The sequence below is a fragment of the Alosa alosa genome, chromosome 6 (genome assembly GCF_017589495.1).
Source record: "Alosa alosa isolate M-15738 ecotype Scorff River chromosome 6, AALO_Geno_1.1, whole genome shotgun sequence".
In the NCBI taxonomy this organism is placed as follows: domain Eukaryota; kingdom Metazoa; phylum Chordata; class Actinopteri; order Clupeiformes; family Clupeidae; genus Alosa; species Alosa alosa.
The window spans coordinates 33,240,314-33,259,120 of record NC_063194.1 but is presented as its reverse complement, the minus strand read 5'-3'; the positions used below and the strand labels follow the sequence as shown (position 1 = coordinate 33,259,120).

General features: G+C 42.4%; 2 protein-coding genes across 2 annotated transcripts in view; both read right to left on the bottom strand.

Moving 5' to 3' along the window:
- pemt (phosphatidylethanolamine N-methyltransferase) overlaps window positions 1–11,071 on the bottom strand; it is a 106,999-nt gene extending 95,928 nt beyond the window's left edge. Inside the window, exons 1-2 of the mRNA XM_048246849.1 lie at window positions 10,842–11,071; window positions 9,086–9,193 (exon numbers count right to left, since the gene is read on the bottom strand). Coding sequence (XP_048102806.1) covers window positions 9,086–9,193; window positions 10,842–10,919 — 186 coding nt within the window. The 5' untranslated portion in view covers window positions 10,920–11,071. The remainder of the gene's footprint in view (window positions 1–9,085; window positions 9,194–10,841) is intronic.
- A 5,102-nt stretch (window positions 11,072–16,173) lies between these two features.
- On the bottom strand, window positions 16,174–17,387 carry snrnp25 (small nuclear ribonucleoprotein 25). The gene has a single exon (XM_048246310.1). It carries the CDS (start codon window positions 17,010–17,012, stop codon window positions 16,515–16,517), a length of 498 nt encoding a protein of 165 aa, XP_048102267.1. The 5' UTR covers window positions 17,013–17,387; the 3' UTR covers window positions 16,174–16,514.
- Window positions 17,388–18,807: the final 1,420 nt, after the last annotated feature.

The window sequence follows — 18,807 nt, the reverse complement described above, 5'->3', positions numbered from 1 at the left end:
AGGGCCCCCAAAAGGCTCGGACCGGCACTGCCTTACCACAGCACCATCGAGAGCGCCCGTATGTACTGCATTACGGCTTGGTATGCCAACTGCACTGTGGCGGACAGAAAGAACCTGCAGAGGGTCATAAAGACAGCACAATACATCACTAGAATTCCCCTACCCTCGCTAGAAGACATCGCTAGCATGCGGTGTCTCAGGAGAGCTAGGGCAATCACTGCCAACCCCTCACACCCAGGACAGCACCTGTTCAACCTACTGCCCTCTGGCAGGAGATAAAGGTGCCTCAAGAGCAGGACAAATAGACTTTTTTTTTCCCCTGGGCCATCAGGTCCCTGAACTCATAAAGTGTGTGTGTGCTAAGATGGTAAATTATGTATATATTGCTTATTTCTCTCCTTTCGTTCTCCACTATTTAATGAATTAATTTATTCCTGTTTTACGGTTTTCTTTTTAATATTTGCTATGCACTGGCCGAAGATGCTCTAGAATCTTTGGTGTTGATAAAGGCTTGCCAGAATGCTCTTGAATCTTTGGTGTTGATAAATGCCCTTATCCTGGTTTTCCTCATCTTGTGTGTGGCCACACATGAATGACGTGAATGTGAAGATCTGTGGTTTGTAGGGGCCACATACTTTTCCTTTTCCCAATGACTGTTGCTCTACTGCTGCTTAACACAGATGATGTAGAGTGTCTGTATAGTTTGTGGTGGACGTGTCTGTGTGTGTGTGGTGTCTGCAAAGTGAAAGTGTGTGGGTGTGAGTGTGTGTAGAATGTGTGTGGGTGTGCATGTGTACGCGTATCTCCTGACTGAATGTGTGTGAGTAGATGTGTGGTGTTTAGTGTATGGACACATGTCTACGGCTCATTCCAGGAAAGCTCTGGGCCGCACATACATCTTGATAAATTCTCAGTACTGGAACTCAGAATCTGCCTGAGATTGCATTTAATGTACCCACCCAGAGCAAGCACAACACTCAAACTCCGCACTAAGTGCTTAAGAGTGAAATGAGAAAAGTGAGAATCTCACAACTGGAGTCACGACTTCCCTCCACTATCCCCACAGAGAGCCTCTATGAATAAACCATCTGAGATCCACACATCCAACCGACGGCGCCTGGCTCGACCTCACCCCTCCTCATCCCACCTCACCCCACCCCAACGGAGACCTGCTGAGCGCGTTTCCAGTCCCCACACCCACTAGTAACCCACTGCGTCAAACTTCCCCAACTGATTGCATAACACACGCAGCCAATGGCGTGTCCCCGTCTGACTTCGCACTCCTTCTGTCCCTCTCTCAACCCCCCCCCCCCCATCCTCTGCTCCGAGCGTGGCCTTCTGAAAATCATTAGCATGTGCTGATTGGCTGCTGTTGTGGGGTGGTAGTGGAATCCGGCTCTAACTGCACTGTTAAAAGCACAGAGAACCACTGTTACTCTACAGGTTGGGTCTGGAGCAGGGAATGTGTCTAATAGCCAAGGTCTGCAACTGCTTTTTTCCTGAGGTGAAGTTGTTAGCCTTACAGGCAGGCTACACCTGACCGTGGGCATAACTGAAGCTTTCGGTGGGGAGTGCTATGGTGTAACTAGTTACAGTGCCCGTTCCACATTCTGATCCATGCGCCCACGGGGACCCGTGCTCGTGTCCTGCCCGGGTCATTTCCCATTTCCACCCCATCTCTCTCCCACTCACTTCCTGTCACTCTCTTATATTCTGTCAAATTAAAGGCATAAAAGCCCCTAAAAATATATATATTTTATACGGAGTGACCCCCAAAAAAAAAAAAAAATAATAAAAATCAGCGGATCTATACGAATTGCGTGGGTCTCATTTTTAGGTCGAAAAAAAACGGAAAAAATCACACCCCTGATTACTGTATATAGCATTACATAGAATAACGTAGCATAATGTAACATTACATAGAATAACGCACTGCACTAGTTACATAGAATAACACAGCATAACGTAAAATTACATAGAATAATGCAGCATAACGTTAGCCTGGCTCATTGAGATGGTTCCTTCGTTGAGGTGAAAATCGGATCCATGGAATCCAGGCTGCCTAGCAGCGTTAATAAAATTGTGCGCATAAGGCAGGGGAAACCCAGGCTAGCATAACGTAGAATAACATAGCATTATATAGCATAATGTAGCATATCATAGCATAATAATGGCTCTAAAGTCTCGCGTATTGACTGTGAGACAAAAGCAATTGACAGATGTCACACAACGTCACACATGCCAATGGAGACAACAATGACTCTCATACACAAGTTTACATGCTGTTTGTAAAACCAACTTAATTACTGATCTCCAGGTCTGTAGCTTCCTGCAAAAACTCACAATTGTGAACTCCCAGACATTTCAAAGAACACACACAAGATGCTGAGTCTTCTGCGTCCTTTGTTTACCTCCCCAATAGATCATATTCACATTACCCAGACATCCTCTTAAAGGTAAAACACACTGGAACATGGCAACTATATATATAGGAAAAGAACTACTTTATGGCCGAAGAGCATCTGGTTATGAGATTACCATATTACATTACATTACATTACATTACATTTGGCTGACGCATTTTTAACCAAAGCGACTAACAACATCGCAAACAGTGTACGTTTTTAAAGCAATTATCTCAACAATTTTAGGACAATTTAAAAACGGTAGAGTACAGTAAGAATAAGTGCATCAGTGAATGCCGTTAAACAGTTAAGTGTCAGTTCAAAACGGGTGGTAAGTGGTCCTGCTCGAGGCTAAATGTCATTTCAAAGTCAGGGAATACGTATATAAGTGTCTGTTTTAGGGTGAATCCTAAGCTTGCAACTGTGAGTGCAGTCACTCTCAACCTCTGGTAACCCCACTTCCTGATGTACTCCCAATCTGATTGAATGAGGACACAGTCACCTCACATTCCATGAATCTGATTGGTTAATAGAGCTGCACAGTCCCGCCCACAGCCAAAATGCGGTTAGGTGCCGGATGTAAGATTCCCATTCATTTGTCCCATTGACGTTTGGAAAAATCCGTATCTAAAGAGTTTTACAGCATGTCTTAGGCAAACCAGCTACGGTATAACTCATAAGCATACAACATATCATTTCGAGTGAAACGAAGAGAAAACGAAGAGAAAATCCAAAAAAAGTCAAAGGTACAAGGCTGTGTACATATTTTCATTTCCTTTTCTCCAAACAGTGATTTTTATATAGTGAATGTGCAGTTAATAGCAGTTATTTCAGGAGTAATCGTCTAAATAATAGTGTTTTGTACGACGGAGTATTAGGGCCACACATGAAGGAAGAAATATTTTTGCCATGACGAGATTAAACTCGACATTTCGAGAATAAAGTTAAAATGTAATGTCGACTTTAATCTCAATGTATCGACTTTAAAATTAAGCCATGTCGACATTAAACTTCGACATTTCGAGAATAAAGTTGAAATATCATGTCGACTTTAATCTCGACGTGTCGACATTAAACTCAACATTTTGAGAATAAAGTTAGTTTGGAGAGAGAAGGACCGCTCGGCACGATTGAAAGGGAGGACGAATTAAACATTCCAGTTTTCTTCGACTGCAACATAGGCCTATATCATGTGAACAAAACATAAAACATTAACCTGCTCAGCCAAATACTTTCCTGTAGGTCCTTATCACGGAGTTAAAAGTAGCCTAAACGTCATTAGCGGGTTTTTTTATTTATTGTAGGCCTATTATTAAAGAGTGTTTTTCATCTAAAGGTTCAACTTAATGCTTACGCACTAGACTAGGCATACTAGGCGCTCTCCCCAATCCTAGAATTTCACATTGCATGTTTGTAATGGATGCAAAACAGCCTATTGCTGAATGTCTAGGGACGAATGAAGCTGTCCTCCTCCCGACCACCCCATGTACTAGCCTACATGCGCACATATGCACACACAGTGCATAAATAAAGTATACATGCACACATATTCCCTCACGGGATCAAAATAGTATATATGCTTAGGCTATACCTGTGTTTATAGCCTCCTATGTTTATTGCAGGTGAGACATGGAAAAACAGTTTTAGAGAAATGAGTTAACCTATGGAGAGTGACGGCCTGGTTCATGAAGGGCAGTTATTTGAATGTGCGGTGGCCTTACCCACGTAAAACAGAGTGAAATAGCATTTTGTATAAAAACATATCATTGGATACATGTATTACTCTATACTAAACGGCATAGTGCATGGTATTTCCAACCGCGAGATACAGCACTTCACGATGGCGGCAATGAGTAGTTAACAGACAAGGCGCAATCTATCTGAAAATTCGACCGCGTCGAGATTAAAGTAGATATTATATTTCAACTTTATTCTCGAAATGTCGAGTTTAATGTCGACATGCTGACTTTAAAGTCAACATGTCGAGTTTAATCTCGCCATGGCAAAAATATTTTTTTTCTTCATGTGTGGCCCTAATACTCCGTCGTAGTTTTGATATTGAATTTTATATTTATCATCGTGTATTTTATATCGTGTGTGTGTGAAAGCGGTTAACAGGTTAACGTGGCAGTGCTTCTTAACGTTACCTGACTCATCCTATGCTGTCATCACTGATCAGTCGGGCTGATACATGGACTGGTGCATGGTCTGCTCTTGGACCACCATATTCAGTTTATTAATTTGCCGTGAATTATTACACAAAATGTTCATTAAATGCACAAAGTATTCCTAGGTTAATGATTGATATGAATCATACTGTATGAAGGCTACAGTAGCCTAGCTAATGTTAACTAGCACTGCTAGCAGATTTAACGTTACCAACCTCCCTGCTTAACTCACCACAACTTTGTAGGTCTTGTCCCTCATGCTGGCCCTTACAAAACCCACAAACTGACTCTCGGACACACAACAGTCAATAATGTGACCCGATTTAAAGTGGCTTTCACCCTTTGGACTCTCACTAAAACATAATATATTTCATACCTGTGTTGCAGCATGTAGGCTAATGTTAGCTGCATTATGTAATGACATACAATGTCGGAAATGCTAATAGCCTGTCGGCTACCTGAAAAGTTTGAGTGTTTAAACTAACATTTACAGTGGTCTATTTGATAGTGTATTGGCCCTGACTAAATTCGTGTGATGTATAAACCCCAATCCTTGTTGATACAAGTACCAATATTCGTCAAGAAAGTTTTTAATCACATTAAGATTTTCTCCATAGGCAGTAAAAGCCATCTTTGTCCATATTTTCCGCTGAGAAAATTTTAAACTATGACCATAACGGCCTTTCCACCAATCAGAGGCATCACTGTGGGATTGTGGATTTTGTTCAGGATTGTGGGTAATGAAGTACTTATCCAAGAGATCGCGAATAAAAGGCATTTATCTCAAAACAAGGTTAGTGCCCCATGAACTCTTGGTGTCTATAGGAGCATATACAATCGCTTAGTACAGCCGTAGCTGGTTTTAAGTCTACCACGTGCAGTTAAGTTTTTATGGCATATACCGCAATTGTCAATGGAGAAATTGCATTGAATTTTTACATCCGGCATCGGCTGTGGGCGGGACTGTGCAGCTCTATATGGGGTCATTCCACGTCAGTTCAACCAGGGCCCACGCACTTAGGTCTCAAAAAATTCTGAAAAAATGACCAGGTGTACCTATGTTACCCAGGAGACACACTGTAAAATTACTCTTATGTAAGATCAATACTTTCCAAGATACAGCCAGTTTTACAGGGGGAGGGAGGTGTCGATTTTGTTCGGCCTCTTTTTTTTGTCAAAGTTCACAAGCCCACAGCGCAAGAACTAAACCATGTAGGAGGCTCAAATTTTGCATGCTGGTACATAAATAGGAATAGTATGTAGCAAAATTGTCACGTTTGGTCTGGATAATCCTGCATGGTCATAGCTGTCCCTCAAAGTTGATACAAATTGTATTGGAGTTTTTGGCTGGGCTCTGTTTAAGCCTTCAGAAGACATATTTGTACTCAACATAGGCTCTTGATTTATTTTCCTTACTGAGATAAGTAGAAACACTCTCACAAAAAGCAATGAACAGAAAACAAATCCCTTCAGGGTCTGAACAGCAGACCTCACATGTCTGAAAAACCATTTTGCTTATCATTTTCAGAGCACCCAAACACCTTGTGGGAATATACAAAGATTTTTTAAATATGTTTTTCTTTATTCTCCATGATCCCTTCTTTTTGAAAACACCAATTTGACTTGTCTTATGCAAATCTTTCTTTTTTATTATCCACCCTGAACATGGGCAAAATGCCCCATTGACATCAATATGTTTTATATAGTCACCACACTGCCACCTGCTCTATACAAAACATATTGATGTCAATGGTGCATTTTGCCCATGTTCAGGGTGGAAAGTGAAAAAGAAAGATTTGCATAATTTGGCCCATTATAGGTGTTACGTAATCAGCAGGCAGGTGTGACTCAGGGAAACACACTCTTCACTGTGTTAGCACTGGTTGCTCGGCAGCGCAATGACTCGTCATCAATTTACGACTGGGGAGGATGGGTCATAACACATCATGGGTATGCTGAAGGTGATGGAGAGGTCAGGGTTGATGCCGACATGCTTTGACATATCCTACAATATTTTATACAGCTCTGGAAAAAATTAAGAGACCACTGCACATTTTTCTGATTTCATGCTACGGTTGCTGAGTGACAATCGAATGAGTTAACGGTCATATTCAAATATACAGTGGTCTAAAAGAGGTGGTTCAGGATTTTGGACATGTAGGACCTAATTTCCAAGTTAGCAAGTGTGATATTTATCAGTGGAGACCGTTTTCAACACGTTTCATCCAGTCCTTCTAGTTACAGAGTTCACAGGTGCTAAGCTAGCACAAGTCAACAGTATGTGTTAACCTGCTGCTAAAAACAGTCTTACCCACTCCAAAGTACACCCGAGGCAAATAAATTATAACGCCAGACAATCGATGTAAATGTTTGTGTGACACAGACTATGAGACACTATTCTGTAAAAATGTATGCACTGCGCCAGTAAGCACACAATTCACACAGGGTGCTGCATGAAAGTGTACTCACCAAAGCACGCTAATCAAAACACCCAGACAGACGGATGGATGGACAGACCAACTACAGTACCATTCAACAATACCCACAGGGGGCCAGTGTAATAATGCATTCAGCCAACATTACAAGGGATGCAGCGATATATTGGCAAAATCAGTATCAACCAATATCAGCCTTCTTGACTAATACTGGCATGACACATGACATTTACCGATGGCAGTGGCTGACGTTTATCTGTCATGTTGTATCAATTCTGCTGAAAGTGAATTGGTTTGTGAATATTTTTTGTTTCCACTCTACTAAAGGGTATAATTAACAACAAAAGCTAAGTAAAGAAACAAAGAAAAATATTAGCATTGATTATCCACCAAAATTTTATTTCATGCATCAGTATCAACATCGACCCAGAATTTCACAATCACTGCATCCCTATAAATTAATTAATGAAAGAGTCCCAGAATTTCAGCACATGTGATCTCCTTTGCCCATGCAGAATATACAGTATGTTTAGGTTTGGTGGCAGTGTGAGGTTTATGGTTAGTGAACAATTAGTTGACAGGTAGTTCAGAGTTACCAGTAAACTGAGTGAACAAGTTTGTGCTAGAGGTTTTCTGCACATGTGTTGCATAACTCCTGACGATTCTCTTTACGTAATGGAAAATTGAAATAAACTGTTCCAGGGGAATGGGATTTGCATTAGCTATAAATGCTGCTGTCACCGACAGAAAAAAGACATCAACCTGCCCATTACAACACACTAACAGCCCAATGGAGCACACAATGACTGCTGAACAGCTTGGCCATACCACTGTGCTATAATGAAGAGAGTGGCATTAGGTTAAGGGCCCTGGAGAGCAGGTGAAAGCCTTTGAAAAAGACGGAAATTACTGATCCTATACCATGACAGCCATGGTGCGCCTGCAGGTGTACGTCTGTACGCACTGTGCGTACCATCAGGCTACTCAAAAACGAGAGAAAATTTCCCTTGTGTGTGTGTAATGTGTATTCACACCAAATTGGCCCACCATACCTTCCTAACTATGCACAGTATCCCATTAGCTGCATGCCATCAGGCTATTTACAATTTTCTATTAACTTAGTGAACACGTTATCAAAATTAACACGCACACATTTTGTTTGAGCAGAAGACAGAATACTCACGCAGGCATGCAACTAAGCTACTTGTTATTTTATTTTACTCAGCTATCTATATATGGTTATCAGCACACAATGTTGAGCTAATTCACTAACTCAATACTCATCATGCATATCACAAGTTTAAACAACGAAAACAGAAAGTATGAAGTCAGCAAAGCTAAAGGAGTTATTCCAGATGGGCAAGAACAAGGTAGGCAATTGGTGTGCTTGTCAGAACGTTAGACTGCATTACAGCTGTTTAAAGCCAGACTTCACGGTACGCTAGAACAAAACAAGGTAACCTGTTTAGGGCTGTATCAAGTTGTCCAAATGAATAGGTCATTGTAGATGTTGTTGTTGTATTATTGCATGTGGATGCACGGGGCTAAACCCAGGAAAATGGACAAATATTATCCACGCGTGATTATTATTTATTTTTTTTGCGCGGGGGGGGCTTATGGGTGTGCGTACCATAGCATTAATTCCTGCAGGCGCCCCTGATGACAGCAGTCAGCATACAGTAGAGGGCTTACCGCATAAAATGAACACAAATGGCGAGTGTGTGTCATATAGGTGTGTGTAACTGTCTGTGTGTGTGTGTGTGTATGAAAGAGAGAGAGAGAGAGAAAGAGAGTGTGTGTGTGTGTGTGTTATATTCCCTGAGCAACCATTTTGTTTCAAGGTACTGTTATGAAATTGCTGCCTCCTCTTAGCAACTGCAATTCTATAACAGTGCCTTGAAACAAAAGCTCTCTCTATATTCTCTCAGTTCAGTAACACTGAACTTTATATAATGATGCATTACGCTGGTGTGAACCACCTGATTGCTGTCCAGTCAGGTGATTCGGGTCATTTGCGATATGCGATAACTAACTTTCCCACCGCGCACACATACAGTGTGCATACTTAGTCACTCACCACATTCCAGAAGAACGGGTTGAATATTATGGCAATCACAGCAACACAAAACCTCGGTTCCAGCAGGTCCACCAGCTGGAAGACATCGGACAGGACGGACATGTCCACCTAAGAGGGACCAGAGGTCAAAGGTCATCTCACCAGTGTAACTTCAGACCAGGGCAACACAGCTGAAGACTCTGAGCAGATGCCTAAGAGAGAGTGTGTGTGTCTGTGTTTGTGTGTGACTGCAGCACATTGTCTGAGTGTGGCACACATCTACATCTATAGCAACTTAATATGAGATCCATCATCTGGGTACACCATGTTAATGTACTCTTAAGTTCAACTCTCCTTTGTAGGTGCTCTCTCTCGGTAGGTTACAAAATAGGCTAGGTTCCATCTAACTCGATTTCTCACATTTTGAGGTATTAGAGGAGACATCCTGCAAGACCAAACAGAACTGAGAAGATTCTTCACGCCACCACAAAACACACATTTGAAACTAAATCCAAAACGTGTTTGGTGTTAACGTGTCATCTCATAATACACTTGAGTACACTTTCATGCAGCACCCTGTGTGAATTGTGTGCTTACTGGCGCAGTGCATACATTTTTACAGAATAGTGTCTCATAGTCTGTGTCACACAAACATTTACATCGATTGTCTGGCGTTATAATTTATTTGCCTCGGGTGTACTTTGGAGTGGGAGGATATTATGAGATGACACATTAACACCAAACGTCTGGGAACGAGAGTGCACATCTAATTTCAAACAACACTAAGCAGCCTAAGTATTATTATTGGCTACAGTCACAAGAATGAAGATGCAAACTGGAAGTGTAAACTACTCCCACACACTGAACTTTAATAAGCACACAGCCTCCAAGACAAGGTTGGTTTCCATGTTGAAGAGTACTGTAGGACTACTGTTGACATGTTCCTTGATTACTGACTGACCTCTCTCAGTGTAGCCTGTCTGCAGTGGTCACAGGCATTTGCTTTACTCTCTTCATAGATATGTTGTTTTATTTTAATTGGGCTGTTAATTAATTTGACATTATTGTTTATTATTGATATTCTCCTTAATGTAGTCTTAGCATGTCATTGTTTTTATATTATTGATTGAATTGACATTATTGTTTTATTATTGCCTTTCCCCTTTTTTACATTGCTTTTTATTAGGCTATTGCTTGAATTGATATTATTGTGTACTACAACTATTCTCCTTACTATATTTGACCTACATTTTAATCTGTTCCCTGTTCAATTTTAAATATTATGTTGTTTTGTATGTATGTGTCGCTTTGGACAAAGGCGTCTGCTAAATCCATAACCATAACCATAGATTACTTAGGTATTAACAGAAGAAACTGTAGGAGAGGTGAGCGCGGGCCGATGTGTGTGTTTATATTGTGTGGAGCTGTGCTGAAATCACACAAAATGTGAAAACACTTGAGGAGATTGAAGTAGCCTACAGGTGAAAACATAGCCTACCCTAATTCGCCGTGGAGGAGTGAGTTTGCCAAAATGATTAAAACAATTAAAAAAAACTGTGTCCAAGAGGAACTGTCACTCCTTCGGGCATAACCATGGCAACGGCAAGAATCAAGGGAATGAAGACGTAAACAACTCGTTACGAAGTGAATCAATTGGCAACATAACTTATGCAGCCTATGAATAAAACAAAACTTGCTAACAATTACAAAGGTTTATTTGCGATCCTTTCATCCTGCAGCCCCAGCTAGTAAAGCACTTCTTGACTCAGGCGGTTACCTTGGAGTAATCCACGTTGTTGAGTCCTCCACAACAATCCAAGACAGTATCCTCAGACCTCTTGCACGCGCTGCTCATTAAATTCGCGCGGATATGACAGCAGAAGTCTGTTACTAAGTATAAATCACGTTTAAGTGAATGGTTATTCGGAGCAGTGAATAAGAAATCACTTTGAGTTCTTATTACGACTTAGCTGACAATTCAGCAGACATGACAGTTTGCCTTCGACCTTTGAGTTCCCTGGGCATTCTGGGTAATGTAGTTTACATAGATCTTACTGTTCATTCCATTTCACATGCACGCGATGCGTGTCTTGGAAATGTGGATAAATGAGCAGCAAAGGGAAAAAATGTAAGCTTTTCCTAAAAGACAGCCAAATTAAACACATTTTCTTTATTGCTCTGTTTAAACTTTAGATAAACCAATAGCCTTAGCCTTAAGAAAATATAGGCCATAGCATCCAGCTCCACAGGCATGAGCAGTGTTCTCATTTTGGCCAGGTTATGCAAGGTTGTAGCAGATCCCGTCTCCGGCCCTTATTAGACATTCTCTGATTATAGCTAGATTAGCTATAGAAATATTTTCAGGTATTCCGTGCTGTCATAGGTTAGAGTAGCCTTGAGTGGCCTAGAGTAGAGTCTAAAAAAAATTAGAAATGGAGAACCAAAGAAAAGATTGTGCGTGAAAGATAGAAAGGGCCTAGTGAGTGAGTCAATCGAAAATTGATTTATTAACTGAAAATGATATAACATACAGAGAGGAAGGTGTGTGTGAGAGTGTGAGTAGTTGCAGAAATGGGACATTTAGGGTGTATTTAAAGGTGCTCTAAGTGATGTTGGGTAACATCACTTCTGTTGACGTTCAAACAAAACAGAGAGCTAGCTGGCAACTCCCTACCCCTCCCTTCCTCCCGTGCAATTGAAACTCCCCTAAACGCGCGTCTCGTCAGTGATTTGCTGGAACAGTTTGTTATTTTTTTATGGTCCAAGCTGGACCAGGTTGTTTTTGTTGCAGTTTCTGGAGCCTCAAGGTCAAGTTCATGTTCAAGTTTCACTTTATTTATCCTTAGAAAAGGAAATTTAGTGTGTGGCAGAATGTCTAACACATACAGTACACAGAAAAGCACTGCCAGATGCCAACATTGTAAACACAACACAGGACACACAACAACAATGGAGACGCTCCTTCCCCTTAAACCAGAACAGAATCCGATAGGACAGTACACAGGTAAATCTGTCATAATTAAAAAGGGCAGGAATAAATAAATAAATAATTACATACTGTATAAAAGATTCAAGAGATGTCAATCAAGTGGATTCAGGTTAATAGCCACAGGAATGAAAGAATCCCTGGCACGTCTAATACTTAGGTAGCCTGGGCTGTCCACAGAGACCGTATGTTTTTACAGTGTATTCAGGGCACAGGCGGCTAGCGGTTTGTTGTGTGCAAAAAAAATGTTTTAGCTTAGAAACCGTGTAACATTGCTTAGAGATATCTAGGCCCAGTGCTTATCTTAGAAACCGTGTAACATTGCTTAGAGATATCTAGGCCCAGTGCTTATCTTAGAAATCGTGTAACATTGCTTAGAGATATCTAGGCCCAGTGCTTATCTTTGAAACCGTGTAACATTGCTTAGAGATATCTAGGCCCAGTGCTTATCTTTGAAACATATTTCTCTCTCTCTTACTCCATTACCCCCAGCCCCCATTCTACTCTCCCTCTCAACTCTTGGTTTATAAAACATGTTAACAATCCCAGCTGCACGTGTCTGGATAGCGACCCTCCCTCATCCACTATAAGCCCCTATCATCCTCCCTATCCGCCCGATCCACCACCCCCCAACCCCCCATTGCCATTAGCTGGCTGTGGCTAAAAGTGGAACCCACTCTCTTCATGATGGACAGGACATTCATGCCCGACACGCCCTAATAGAATAAGCAGAATGAGAATCACACAGAGTGCCACATTAGCAGGAGCGAGAGCCGGTAGTCAGTAGCAACGGGAGGGTCAGACAAGCGCCTCCGGATGCATTTAGCCGCTCGGCTGCTGGCGTGGGTTTCACGCAGCACGGATAACACAATGCATCTCAATCACCCATCTGCACGCCGACACAGACGCAAGGAGGGGCCGCTCACAGGCAATCAGGAGGCCCGAGGCAGGAACCGTACCTCTCAGCAGGGACTCGCCTGCACTCGGCTTGATGACTTCCAACCACGGCCTGACTATCCAGTGCCACGCTGCTGACTTAATGAGGCTCACTTAGAGAATGATGAAGGTGGCGATGAAGGTGATGGCATGCTCAGGAGTCTCATCAGTCAGTCTCAGAAATTCAACCCTAAGCCCCCCCCCCACTCCCCATCCACGTCTCAGACATGGACTGGTGGCAGAAGTGGGTCTATATATAGCACTGATGCAGAGCACTTAGGTGTCCGTCTAATTGTTCCCCATCACCGCGATCTTTGGGTGGTCACTCTGCACAGGTGCACAGCCAGCAGGTGAGATATTAACTCGTTAGAAGAGCTGCATGTCACAGGGGACTGGTAAAACTGACAGATCTCCCACACCCCCCTCCCAAAGACCAGACAAACTGGGAGAGTGAGTGGGTGGGTTTGAGAGCAGCCATTTTTTTTGTTCCAAGGTGTGTGTAGCATCTCTGGGATGAAGATGCTATTGATGAGGCAGATCCTCACCAGTGACAGCCGATCTGGTGGGGAAAGTCTGAGTGAATTGTAAGCAGGAAAATTAAATTATGATGGATCCAGAAACCAAGATAAACAAAAATGGATTCAATACAGATGAACATCAGCAACAGTACCAGAGAGACGAGGATGTAACACATCCTGGTGTGCATAGTATTCTCATAAAGAACTACACAAAGCGATGTAGTGAAGGGAGAGAGCAGTGACCCCACCCGGCCCGGTAACTGAGGTCTCCAGAGTAGTAAACCTGCAGCTTGACTGCGACGGCAAAGAGCCAGGCTCGTTGGTATGCCAGTCAGAGTGCATCAATCGTAGTGATGGCACTCCATCACATGGGCGTATAATTACCAGTGACATACCACTGATTTCGTAAAGCTAAATGGATATGCATGTTATAAAGCATGACAAATTATACATCTGTATTCATATAGTCATACTGTGACTATGTTACACTCATAAGATTGTGTCTGTGTGTGTGGTGAGGGGTATTCATATGTATGATGTCATTTATTTGCAGATGAAAAACAGGCTACAAACGGAGAGTGTGATGAGGTGAAAATAAGAAGCAGGAAAAGCTTCATTGATAAAAGAGGGCAACAGACTTGTCAGGGGAAGTAAAGAAAGGCAGCCCATATTTAAGGTCTTTTAAAAATACAGGTTTATATTCTAAACACATCCTTGCAAGGGTCCAAGCCCCAAAGGAAAGGAATCCCAACATCTGGTGGATCATTCGAGGTTAGTAACCTCCTCAACCTTCAAAGGGTTTTTGGATCAATATGACTACAGTATGACTTTCTCATTCCTCTTTTCTCAACACTATTAAGGACAACATGTCTGTGAGCTATTTGTGTAGAATTGAGTCCTCATTGCATACCAGAACCAACTAGATGAATCATTCTCTCTCTCTCTCTCTGTTTTGTTTCTGTCCAAGATGAACACAGACAGCAGGCTGTCACAGGGTGTCTTGCATCTCCTAGCTCTCGTGGTGGAGGTTGATGATGTTGTTGTGGCTCAAAGGGAAGGAGACACACCGTGTGACCAGTCAGTGTGGCAGCCCCGGGGCTGGAGAACCCAGCTGCAGCTGAGAACTAGAGCTGCTGATGTAACAACCAATCAGGACACTGCTACCTACGCGGAGGCCTAACACACCTAGGCTGTATCGCGCCAGTTATGTAAACTCAAGTCAGTCTCGGATAGTTATCAAGTGCAGTTATTAAAAACTAAATGTCAGATGTTGGATCAATACTAATTATATAGTTATAAAAAGTCAACTTAGCAGACTGAAGGTAAAGAGAGCTACCTCAGCTTGTACTCTTTTAAAAAGCCCACGCTGCAAGTGTAGAAAAGGATAACGAAGTTCACCTGAGGCCAGTGAAGTCTGGGAAGCATGCAGAAGTTGAACTAGAAGTTTGCGGAGAAGAGCTGGTGTTTCAGAGGTCAGAGGTCAGAGGTGAGGCGGAGTGCTGTCACCAAAGAGCTGGTGTTTCAGAGGTCAGAGGTGAGGCGGACTGCTGTCACCAAAGAGCTGGTGTTTCAGAGGTCAGAGGTGAGGCGGAGTGCTGCCACCAAAGAGCTGGTGTTTCAGAGGTCAGAGGTGAGGCGGTGTTTCATCGGTCGCTGCAGTCCTTGCGTGCATCAATATCAATAGTATATTGTCAATCAATATTGTCTTGAACAGTATAATCACACCAGATCTACAGAGGCAGCTACCACATCAGTGAGATATGTAAGAGGCTAACAGGAATGCTATGAAACTCATATAAATGGCAGCATCCATGGTAACCGGTTTGGGGGGCTGTTGTTTTAAGCAAAACCACAATAAGCTTCAAGCTCCTCATACTAAAGGTATTCACCTCAAAGCGTGTATGTATGATACATGTACATACTGTCACATGCATTGTACACAGCTATCTGCACACATTATCATTTAATTAAAATACTACTAATATTATTTTAAAATGTTTTCTCAACCATGTTTGATAGGAGCCAGCTGTCACTCACGCATTCCAAGTTTAAACCTGCCTTTAGCAATATCTGTAGAAAGTGCAACTAGAACATCCCAAGAACACGGCCTGCTCACTCTGGAGCCTCTGTCAAATAGCATAACCAAGTCAAACATGTTCTAAAGCAGGGATCCCAGCGGACGAACCTAATAGCTTTACATCCAGCCAACCTCCTTGTGTAAGATATACCCATGACAGCTGAACTCTGTTCTAGAATCTTTGCTCTATTCCCCACTGGTCAGGCTAATAACTGAAAAATGACTGTAGCTTAAATTCTGTTTTTTAATTCTGCGTCAACTCCACGGTGTCGTGACCCTTTTATAGTTCTTTGTCGGTGTTGCTTTGCATCGCGGTGGCAGAACGCTAGGGGGGGTGTGGCTTCGAAGTTCGGTGTCGCTGTCGCCTAAGGCATTAGGTCAGGCATTACTCAGTGTTCTGGGAAAGTTCTGCATTTTGTCTTCATGTAGACTCTTTCCACTTGAAACTCCCAGAAATCCTAGAATAAATGTGCTTTCGTGTTGTTATTTTTGAGGATATATTGTCTTTAAGAAATTCTAGAATACAGTCTTCATTTTGTTCTATGGTTGACTATTTGGTGCTTCTTACATATAAATTAAATTAACAATTGACTACAAGTAAAAGCTGTATTGTCTATGTAAACAGTCAGTATTTTAATTAAAAAAGGAACAGCTGATAATGGTAAAAACAAACAAACAAACAAATGCAAATGCTATGTTTTTGTGTAGCCTATTAATGATGAAGAAGAATAGGCTACGTTGTTGTGCATAGGGACAGTGCAGAGGTGATGTGTTTGTAATTGGCGCGGACAACACACATCTCTGATCAACAAATGTACAATGTCAACACACAACCAAGTGTTATGGTAAGCTATACAAACACATCCTAGAAAACGACGATTTTGAGATTGTTGGTGATACAACACATTAACTTAAACATGTTCAATTGCTGTATCACTTTTTCCTGAGCTTCTTCACAAATGTCACTTCATCCCTGTTTCTGATCCCGTAGTCTTTAAGTTTTTTACTGTCGTCATCGAGTTTTTCACCGTTATAGACTAAATGAAAAGTCCTCCACACATATCTCCAGCTTATGTGCTTGATGCCTCCTTCGCGTTGCTGTTTCAGCTCGTAGTACCTGCGAATGGCTTTTTTCAGGTGTAGCACTGTTGCCTGTTGCACGACCACAATGGGCATGACTTCTCCGTCCGCTTTACAGACTCGCACTGTCATAGCCTGGCCGTATTCAAGAGCAACCTGCGAGTTCACCTCTTCTAGCGTCACCTGGATGGGGAGGTCGCAGAGAAGAGGGTCCTGAACTATCAGAGCCAGGCCTTCTTCAAAAATGTCTAAAAATTCCGAGTGCGGTAGAGCTTCCTCGTCCTCTTCATCATCCTCCTTCAGATGCTCAATGGCATCTCTTTCTTCGGGTGGGCTACTGATATCCGTCATATTAACAGTCCATCCACAATTGCAAACACTGTAGCTTACCAAAAACAATCAAAAAAACAATCTAAGAAACACTGTAACGTTACTGTTATAGGCCTACTAACTAGTGTGATGTAGCAGAAAGTAACGTTGGCCAAGAAGTCTGTCCACAACTTTGTAAGCTAGCACAAGTAGCCAGCTAAAACATCAGGTTCACGCAGTCGCTAATCAACACTTTACACGCACGTCTCACATCTCCAGCTGTAACAAATGACCCCTATGAAATACATTCTTATTCACTGATTACTTATTCACTGAACTAGTGTAGTCTATCCAGCTAAGATTTCGCGCAACCAAATAAACAACAACCGCATCCGCATGAATCTTTCTCTATGAATGTACCGGCATTCTAAAAACTGACAGAAATGGTACACCGCGCCACCTATTGAGGTGGAGTAAGAATCACAACATGGTGTGGCTGGCTGTTCCACCGAAGACAGTGGCCCCATGCATGGACACCATTAGGCAAATTGATTGATTCAGGCATTATGTTTGCATGCGGATATTATGTGTGAAAGACATCCACGCACATAAACAGATTTTCAAAAAACATGAATTGACTCAAAGTATGGCAGTGTTCTTACAGTCTGGGGATGAGTTTAAGCTTGCTGTTATATGGTATAAAGACTTGACATAAAGATATAATAGAAAGGATAGCCTATAAATAGTTGTGCCTATAAAACAATCCAAAGAAAGAAATTGCTGCATATCGTTGTCTTTGTACTCTGCAAAATGACAATAAAGTTGAATCTGAAAAAAAAAAAATGTTGGAACATCAACATATCATCAACCAGTATTGATCAAGGCAGGAAAAACAATAATACAAAACTTTTAAGATCATGTGTTAGTAAGCTGATAATTAAGTTTGAGGGCATTGGGAGATGGAGGCAGAGGTGTCAGAACAGCATAATGAAAAGACTAAATAAAGTCAGACAGCCAAAGCCCTCCCATGCTGTTCAACCTTATTGACTGAACTGGAGGAGTCACTGAGAGAGGAAACGGGTAATAAAGACAGACAAAAAAGACAAAAGGCTTTCATGTGCACGCTCGTCCCAGTCCCTCCCTCCATCCCTGCAAAGCCTCCTAATCGAATGCACTGCCAGAGTCATCACTAGGGCCACCTTCACCATGGTTACACAGCAGAGCACGCGTGAGTGTGAAAAGCAGCCCGCATCAGCATGGGGGGCACATGCAGCGCGTGACACAGCACTCCTCTGATCCCCAAATCCCCACATACATCACCGGCCAGCTCACAGGAAGTGCCCGAGGACAGTACAAGCCCTCTGACATTTTCTGTCCAAGTAAACGAGCAGCCCAGCTTGCGCCGGCCCCGGTCCAGTGTGGCTGAATGTCATCCGGTGGTGATTGCCACCGGGTTGCTCTAAAGAGTGTTCTCATCTGCTGTGACTGGACTCAGAGTCAATTAAGAGTGGAGAAGGACAGGAAAAGAGGGAAGAGACAAGTGTGTGTGTGCATGTGTGTGTGTGTGTGTGTGTGCATGTGTGTGTGTGTGTGTGTGTGTGGAGGGGGGGTACTTTGCACTTTCTCCCCTGGAAAAAAAGTCATTCAGGGCCCAACATCTGACTCACATCAGGAACATTACCCTGCATAATAGTTTCCACTGACACAGGACATGGGCATGTGCAGGAGAGGCCAGTAACATGTGGTTAATTGGAAGAAAACATGCAGAGAATCTGCAATGTCAGGAAGATAACCTGAGGAGCAGAGATTATGGGCTGGCGATGGGTCACCGCGAGAG